Source organism: Adiantum capillus-veneris, chromosome 13 (genome assembly GCF_014529385.1).
Source record: "Adiantum capillus-veneris isolate H3 chromosome 13, ASM1452938v2, whole genome shotgun sequence".
Lineage (NCBI taxonomy): Eukaryota > Viridiplantae > Streptophyta > Polypodiopsida > Polypodiales > Pteridaceae > Adiantum > Adiantum capillus-veneris.
Window position 1 is genome coordinate 120439378 of NC_140943.1, and position 9630 is coordinate 120449007.

General features: G+C 42.8%; 1 protein-coding gene across 1 annotated transcript in view; it reads left to right on the forward strand.

Moving 5' to 3' along the window:
* The window catches only part of LOC147444764 (nifU-like protein 5, mitochondrial), a 119949-nt gene extending 110680 nt beyond the window's left edge, over positions 1 to 9269 (forward strand). Inside the window, exons 5-6 of the mRNA XM_086527295.1 lie at positions 8218 to 8329; positions 8826 to 9269. Coding sequence (XP_086383421.1) covers positions 8218 to 8329; positions 8826 to 8894 — 181 coding nt within the window. The 3' untranslated portion in view covers positions 8895 to 9269. The remainder of the gene's footprint in view (positions 1 to 8217; positions 8330 to 8825) is intronic.
* The last annotated feature ends 361 nt before the right edge of the window (positions 9270 to 9630 follow it).

Below are 9630 nucleotides of genomic sequence, written 5' to 3' on the forward strand. Positions count from 1 at the left end.
GAATTCACCTGTACCTGCGGGGGATTAGCCACTAGCTAACCCAGTACCTGTGCAAGAGGCTCTTGCCTCGGCAATCGCGCATGAACCCACATAACTGCACATTGGTCAAATGAAAAGGGGAGAGAGAGAGCAGTGCGTAGCGTGCAGGGCATCACTCCTGGCACCGCACTGTACATAAGAGGGAAAGGAAGCACTCCATAGCTTCAAAATGGGCCTCCCAGCTATAAATTCAGCGCTACCTCTTCTTTGCATTGGAAAGTGCACAAAAATGTGACACTTGGCGCATTTACAAGCATTTTCCCGTTTCAGGTTTGCCGCCTAAAAATCTCCCGATTGGTTGGTCGGTGGACTTCACGGCAAAGTTATAAAATGTTCCCCTAGTCATACTGGAGGTAATGACGTGAACACATTTCTCGGCCCAAAATAGCAGTTCCCTAAATTTTAGGAGATGCTTCCGTTGGGCTCCCACCGGTCTTCTGACCATCTATCCTCATTGGGACTGCATCCAAAAATGCAATGTGGCCCAACTGTTGGATACTTTTTGTTGATAGTCACACCTTGATTTTAGGCCTTTATTGAGTTCACTTCCTAGTATCCACCAAGTTGCTAAATGCGACGGGGGGACCTATATGATCTTGCTCTGAGCCTAGACATCCTCTTACTATACGAATTCCAGTGCCGACCACTTCCCATCTGCGGGTGAAACTACCATTCACATTGGCCATACAATGTCCGATCGTTTGCTACTTCAAGAAGAGGGTCTAGTTAACAGCTGCCACGTCCCCGTGACATACCCCCCTCTTGAAATCGCAAACGACCTCGATTGCATACCATAAATACACGCCACTGATGATCTTGCGCTATGAACACTCTTTTATCATCGCATGTATCCGCAAGAAAGGTCGCACACATAGATACCACTGACTTAATGAGACCTTCATACTTTTTCCATTTCCATCTATTAGACTGAATTCATATGTACATTTGATGTACTAGCTTTATCATTACCCCTCCTTTGCACATGTTGGGTTGGGGTATAAGTAGGTTGTAACCCAAAGGCTTCAAGGTAAAGCTGCAATACATTTGGTGACTCTGACAGTTCATGCTCTTCCATCCACTTTGCATCCATAGGCGGATAGTTCTTGAACTTCACCAAATAGCGTCTTGCAACTTGTCCTTTAACTTTTGTGTCCTTATGTGCCAAAACTTGCTTAGGTACCATGATCTCATCAAGTTCCTCAACTTCTGGCTAATCCTGATCTGGCATATCTTCTGGCACATCACCCACGAAGGGTCTTAGAAGACTCACGTGAAGCGCATTATGAATCTTGGACGCATCAGGCAATTTCAGTCTGTAAGCCATATCGCTGATCTTGTCAAGCACTTGAAAAGGCCCATAGTAATGCATACTGAGCTTAGGAAACAGCCGTTCCTTGCCCTTCATTTTCTTTAACCTTGCCTTTTGGAACCTTAACAAAACCCAATCACCAGGTGATAATAGCAATTCACGACGGTGACGATCAACAACCTTTTTCTGTTTTGCCTGAGTCTTCTCCAAGGAAACTTTAATTTTCTTATACATCTCATCCATGTTCTCAACATATGGATCTGCCTCAAAGATCTTGTCCTTTGTATGCGAAATGGGAGGAACCTTTTTGGCGCATTCAACGATCTCAAAAGGTGCTTTGCCAGTAGACGAATGCACCGTATTATTGTACGCATACTCAAGCATAGGCAAATCTGGTCCCACTTGCCCTTATTATCTTACACATAACATTTGAGCAGATCTAAGACAGTAGAATTAGCCTCTTCTGACTATCCATTAGCTTCTGGGTGAAACAAAGATGAGAACTTGAGCGTAGTGCCCATGTTCTCAAACAATCCTCTCCATAACAAACTTGTCATACAAGGATCACGATCACTGATAATCGATTGTGGCATACCATGGTACTTAAACATATTGTACATGAACAAGCGTGCCATCTGATCAGATTTTATATTCTTCTTGATAGGGATAAAATGGGCCTTCTTGTTGAACCTGCAAATAATGGTCCATATACCATCATTCCCTGTTGGCTTCTTGGAAGATCAAAGATAAAGTCCATAGCAATGCTTTCCCATGGCTTATCCGGAATCGGTAGTGGTTGTAACAATCTTGGTGCCTTTTGCTTGTCAAACTTGACCTTTTGGCTAACTATGCATGCTCGGACAAAGGCATCCACATCTCTCCTCAAGGTAGGCCAATAGAAGAATGTCTCTACCGCTTTAACTGTCGCATCAATACCACGATGCCCTGCATACGGTGGGACATGACTCTCTTCCATAACCTTATGTCGGAATGGCCTAGTGACAGAAATTCTTCCATGTATCATCATAAAACTATCTCTAAGGAGGTAGTGCTCGTGATGTTGCCCCTCTTGCAACTGTTCAAAGATCCTTGCAAAATCTTCATCAGTAGCATATTGTTCCTTCATGTCATCTAACTCATGATGATAAGGAATTGACACAGCTGAAATTTGTGGCTTCCTTGATAACACATCAGCCACAACATTCTTCTTGCCTTCCACATGCATAATTTGGAAGTGGAACATGGAAAGAATGTTTGCCCATCGCATATGCTTTTCGGATAACTTTGATCGTGTCAGGAAGTATCGCAAGGTCTGATAATCTGTTTGGACAACAAAATCAGCACCGAAAAGGTAGTGCTTCCAGCTAGAAAGCGCATGAATCAGGGCCAAGAGCTCTTTCTCATAGACTTGCATAGTCCTCTCTGGCCCTTGCAAAATTCGGCTTTCATAAGCTACCACCCGTCCGTCTTGCATTAGCACTGCTCCGATGCTACTGCCACATGCGTCACACTGGACCACAAATGACTTCTTGAGATCTGGCAAAACAATTACTCGATATGAAGTCAACTTTTCCTTTAAGAGACTAAAAGCTGAAATCTCTTTTTGGGTCCATCGGAAAGTGACCTCTTTCTTTTGCAAAGCGTGAAGAGGCGATGCTATCTCTACAAAATTTCTGATTAACCTTCTATAGTAGGAACACAATCCCAAGAAGCTTTTGACATCGTGCACAGGCTTCAAGTCTGGCCCTGTCTTAATAGCTTCGACCTTTGCGGGATCCATTCTGACACCATCCTTTGAGACTATGTGGCGAAGAGAGTGGATCTCTTCCAGGAAGATTTCACTTTTCTTAGGATTGACAAGTAACCTGTGGCTGTGCAGCTCTTCGAACACAATGGTTAAGTGAGGCCTATGCTCCTCTTCATTCTTCGAATACACTATCATGTCATCGAAGAATGTCCCAAGAAAGTGCTGATGCGAGCGGAAAATCCGGTCCATCATTCTGTTGAACGTGGAAGGAGCATTTGTTAGCCCAAACGGCATCACTAGAAATTTATAAAGACCAAATGTTGTTCTAAATGCAGTCTTGTGCACATCCTCTGGCCTTATACGAATCTGATGGTACCCACTGTTAAGGTCTATCCTGTTGAAAATTGCAGCACCCTCTAAACGATCCAGAATATCATTAATTCGAGGAATAGGAAACCTATTCTTGATGGTATTCTTAATTAACGCACGGTAATCAATACACATGCGCCATGAGCCATCCTTCTTCTGCACTAGGAGCAGTGGGGAGCAAAAAGGTGAAGAACTAGGTTGAATCAATCCCTTCGCTAATAACTCAACTTGGCCCATAATCTCTTTCTGCTGCGCCGCACTAACCCTGTACGGAGGTCTATTTGGTGGGCTACCCGCTGGCACCAAATCTATGCGATGGTCCTCAGGTCTCTCTGGCTGCAATTGCGACGGTAATGAATCAGAAAAACAGTCACTAAACTTTTGCAAAAATGCTGACCTTTCTTTATCTAACAAAGATAAATTTGACTGATCACTATCTGAAATATCACGTGCAAAAATCAAGTACACAGAAAGATACAATAGGGACTGACTCTCCTCTAAGCTTTACATCCAAGATGTGAGTTTTGCTCCTATGCTATACAATGATCTTTTTGTTGTAGGTATCCATGACTCCATGCACTCGGAATATCCACGGGATCCCCAACAAGGCGTCACAACCTTCCAGCGGCATGATATAGAACTCTTCTATGTCCACATACGATTGAATATGCAGAGGCAGCTTTCCAATGATGGGAGTAACACACTCTGAGTGGCCAGGACATGCCAACCCTGGTTGTGCTGTGTACCCCATCTCTTCAGCTTTGATGCCCAGCTTCATAGCTAACTCTGGTGAGATAAAGTTGACTTTGGTACCTGGATCAAAGAAGATAAGTGCCGTCTGATCCCTAACTTTATCCCATGTCCTGCATAACTCACTGGCATCTGTACTGGGCCTGTCACCCACCATGTCTGGCACCAAACCTGCCGTGGGTTAAGGCTTCTTGCCTTTTTGGTCTTCTTTATCCTCTGAGTCAGCTGGCCTTTTCCTTTGTGGACAATTGATAGCAAAGTGACCAGGCTGCTCGCATATAAAGTTCGCAAAGGGCTTCTTCGCTGAATTTTTCTTTTGCTGCCCTCCTTTCTTGTTGCTCGGAAACCCACTGTCTTCTCCTTTCAACAAGGCAAGACCAGTGTTCACAACTTCCATAAGCTGAGTGAGGGTAGCCACTCTGTTCTTGGTATTTTAGTCACGAAGCCCTTTAGACAGCCCACAACAATACTTCTCTATCTACTCTTTCAATGGCTCAAATCTGTAGGAGGTCACTGAGAGTAACGCTTTACAAAACCTTCTATTGTACTCGAGCAAGCTCTTGCATGAAGCTGAAGTAAGCTGGTGCCAATCTGTCATGACGTCGGCTTCAAATTCATTTGACAGCCAAGCAGATGCAAAGAGCACCCGCACCTGTAGGGCTACTTGCCCTTTGAATCGGACGAGATTTCTCACGTGAAACCTCTCCGAATTTACTTGTACCTGCGGGGGATTAGCCACTAGCTAACCCAGTACCTGTGCAAGAGGCTCTTGCCTTCGCAATCTCGCATGAACCCACATAACTGTACATTAGTCAAATTAAAAGCCCACTAGATGGGCATAACATAATTGCTCGTAGGGGAGAGAGAGAGAGAGAGCAGTGCGTGGCGTGCAGGGCATCACTCCTGGCACCACACTGTACATAAGAGGGAATGGAAGCACTCCATAGCTCTTAACCTGTGACAGAGAGCTTCAAAATGAGCCTCCCAGCTATAAATTCAGCGCTACCTCTTCTTTGCATTGGAAAGTGCACAAAAATGTGACACTTGGTGATTTACAAGCATTTTCCCATTTCGGGTTTGCCGCTTAAAAATCTCCCGACTGGTTGCTCGGTTGACTTCACGGCAGAGTTATAAAATGTTCCCGTAGTCATACCAGAGGTAATGACGCGAACACATTTCTCGGCCCAAAATATGAGTTCCCTAAATTTTAGGAGATGCTTCCGTTGGGCTCTCACTGGTCTTCTGACCATCTATCCTCATTGGGACTGCATCCAAAAATGCAATGTGGCCCAACTGTCGAATACTTTAGGCCTTTATTGAGTTCACTTCCTAGTATCCACCAACTTGCTAAAGTGCGACAGGGCGACCTATATAATCTTGCTCTGAGCCTAGACATCCTCTTACTATACGAATTCCAGTGCCGACCACTTCCCATCTGCGGGTGAAACCGTTCACATTGGCCATACAATGTCCGACCGTTTGCTACTTCAAGAAGAGGGTCTCAAAAATAAAACAAAACCCATTGGAAAGAAACCAACAACTAAGGTTAGCAGTTGCCACATCCTTGTGACATAGTTAACTGGTGCCACGTCCCCGTGACACTTGCCTGCATCAAAAGTAGAGAAACACTCCTTGGTAGGAGTCACATGAAATGAAGCATTAGAATCAACAATCCAAGTCTGGGATAATGCATCATTGACAGTCAACAAAGCATCAATAAGATCACTCTTGGTGATCTGCATGTCCTGTGAATGAACATTAAGAGAGGCATCAATGTCATAAGCATCATCATCTGACAAAGTGGCACACAAGATGTCCTCTACATTTGACAGCTCGGAGAGAATTTGCTGGCTTGTTTTGTTGCTTTATTTTCTAAGTGGCTGCCCACTTATTAAGTGGGTGGCCGACATCTTTTAAAATTGGTCTGAACTTGCCCAAAAACTCAATAAAACCTTATGAGTTAAAAACAATGCTTTTCACAGCACTTCCGAGGCGTCCCTGGATGCAACCACATGTACAAATGCAATGCAGACATAGATTCCTCACGGGAAAGAAAAACTCGTTAAAATATTCCGCTTTTTAAGAAAAGCTTCTCAGAACCCATCTTTATTCTTGTGCTTGCGGCTTTACGTGTAATCCTCTTTCCAGTTCGGATTTCCTCTCGACTATGGATATCCCCTTTCCGATGCACTCGTCACCCACCTTGTGACGCATCAGGAATACCCATCACCTAGTCCTTTCCTACCGAACTTACGGTACAATCCCCTTCACGATGCTCTGTCACCCATCCTATGACGCATCCGAGATGTCCGTTCCCGGATGGTTGGACACTTCTTACTGATGCTCCCTGTAACCCATCCGTTGTGACGCATCAGAAGTACTTGTTCTTGGTGGCCTTACAAATATTCCCGTTCTCAGTGCTCTTTTCATTACTCCGAACGACGCACTAGGAATACTCTGTACTCGGATGTCTCCAGTGAGAAAAACCCTTTCACTTAAAATTCCAATAATTCATTTAGAATTATTTTTCTTGGTGTTCCAAGCAAGAAAACCCTCTCACTTATAAATCCAATAATTCATTTAGAATTATTTTCCTGTCAAATAAAGCCAATTTAGCAACAGAAACCTGCTTGTTCTTTTACACGCTTGCCATTCTCTTCAGCCCAATCACTCAATTTTATCTCCATTATGCACCCAAACAACTTTGCCATAAGAGACCCAATCATTATAGTTTGGTAGTTATTTACATTCTTTACATCCCCTTCTTTATGCAAGGTTTGATCCAATTAGTACTCCAATCATAAGGCATACCATGATGAAGTGCAAGGTTGAACATATCACACATCCACTCATGTGTAAAATCTCCCGTCCATTTAATCATTTCCGGCTTGATACCTTAAAGATCTCCCGCTTTGCGAGTGGCCGACTTTTCGAGCCCACTGCATGCATCCTCAATAGTAAAAAAAAGAGGACATACATGGGAGTCAACCATAAAATGGAATTTTTCAAGCATTGGGTTCCTCATATAGTTGCCTCCAATGTGTATACATATCCACAAGACTCAAGTTACCAAAACTCTTAGCCCGCTTGCCCGTCAAGTTTCTCCAAAATCTTCCACATACATGTGTCTTTTCTTGGACTTGAAACAATTGTTGTTTTACTTCCCATGTTCTTCTTTTCTTTTGAATCAATGCCTTGTATGTATGCAAATGACTTTGATAGTTTTCTTTGTACATAGTTGATCAAGCTTTATCAAGGACTTTCGAGCATCTTGGCATTCTTTATCAAACCACCTTTTGCGTGATCTATCTTTGTTGATACTATGGACATGCTTAATGGCAAAGCATTCTTCGGCACAAGAACAAATAACTTTTTTGAAAGCTTTCCATTTAGTTTCCAATGATGTGTCATATTGAAGCTTTGTCATCCATAACTTTTGCTCAGCCATTTCAATGTACGTAGGTGTCCGTTTGAAATCCATACATAATGATAACTTCTCTTCCCTTTGGATGAGATTATCATGCTTAGTTGCTTCTCCACATGCAAGGTCAATGCATAAGGTCCGATGGTCTGATTCCAGGGTCCATTGGCCAAGCGTAAAACTCTTTATGCGATACATGATGGCTTCGGAGAGTATCATATAGTCAATCACACAATCCCCATTATGTTTTCTACATTGAAATCCATTGGTTTCACTCCACAAAGATACTGAGCATACCCGTAGTGATCAAGCTCTTTTGTATCCATTGAAATACAATCATACAAGTGAACTTCCTCCAACTCCCTTGAAATGTATGGCCTATCAAATTGAGAGAGAGAGAGAGAGAAAGGCCAAAATGACCTATGAGACCAAACTGTTACAAATAGTGAATCTGATAGCATGTTTGGGTACATAAAGAACTAGAGAGAGAGAGAGAGAGAGAGAGAGAGAGAGAGAGAGAGAGAGAGAGAGAGCACTTTGCATGGAAAAAAAACTCAAAATTATCAAGTGGTTTTTCTCCAGGGAAAGTGGAATCGTCAAGTTGCGGATGCAAGGAGCATGCAGTGGATGTCCAAGCTCTTCTGTCACGCTTAAAAGTGGGATACAGAATATGCTCATGCATTATGTACCAGAGGTATGCTTGTGTACAATGTCTAGTGTGTAAGTTTCTTCTTTGTATGCTTCAGAATGTTGAAACAATTCTGTGTCTGCTCAATGCACTCTTAGTTGATGGCTATACTATCATGTATATTTTTTTATGTATGTATTCATTCTATTAAATGCTTTGAAAGGTGCTCGACTTCATTATGGCTGAGTCGGCCTTACGTCTCTTGGGCAGTGACAGAAACTCCGTATGCAGATCTTTTTATTAATGAATGATTGTGCGTCGATGTGTGTGTGTGTTTCCATATGCAGATCTTTTTATGAATAAATGAATGTGTGGGGTTATCTGTGTGTGGGAGCATGTGTTGATCCTTAGTCATATCCTTGGGCATCGATGGCATAAATGAGGATGCCCGAAAATAATGGAGCTGATCCTTGTATGGTCTTTGAGATGACCACCATGAGTCGAATATTGGCTTTCAAAGTCATAAAGAGACTCCAACGTCTTCTTTTTACGTGATGAACAGGTGAAAGGTGTGCAGGAAGTGAAAGATGGGGATACTTCCGAGGACGAAGCAGGGGCAGGTCAAGCTTGACTTACAATGTACTTTGCGACATGCAATTATGTTCACATGCAACACGAGTGGCCATGGCCCATGGAGCACCAAATGAGAAAAGAGCATGGTCACAACATTGATTGCCTCACGTGCCGATACACTGATGCTATAGAATGAGCATTTGATGTTGATGTAGAGACAGAAGCATGTTTTGCCACTTAAGAGGCAGTTTAGGCAGTAACGATACAGCAACTGTAAGATGTTCAGTGTAAAATATGTCATGAAAACTCTGGTAGTTGTTCAACTAACTCAGACTCGAGAGCCCCGGGTATCCCTCGAACATGGCAAGATAGACTCCTTTTGTAATTAGCACCTTCTAGTTAGTGAGTTATCTAACGAGAGCGATTTTTCTTCCATAGCATATTATTGTCATGTTGTTTAAAGTTATATGGGGGATATAATAAAGACATTTTGCTTTCTTCTATTTTCATTTTATTTGCTTTGGAAGTTTAATGAATTGAGAGCTCGAAGCAAGCGACAATCATGCTTGAATAACAGTTGTATGTTGGTTCTGGTAGGAAATCGGTTCTATTCTACATTGTTTTCCCTCTTTGGATGCATAAGCACTGGCAAGTAGTCTTTGGAGGTGATGATTGGCTTACTGCAGACTTACCAGTCAATAATTCTTGCTTACACAAACTAATCACCTCATCTTTCACAATTTTGTCTTTATGAAATGTTTGTAAATCACTTACCCCTCCCATGTGTCTCTTGG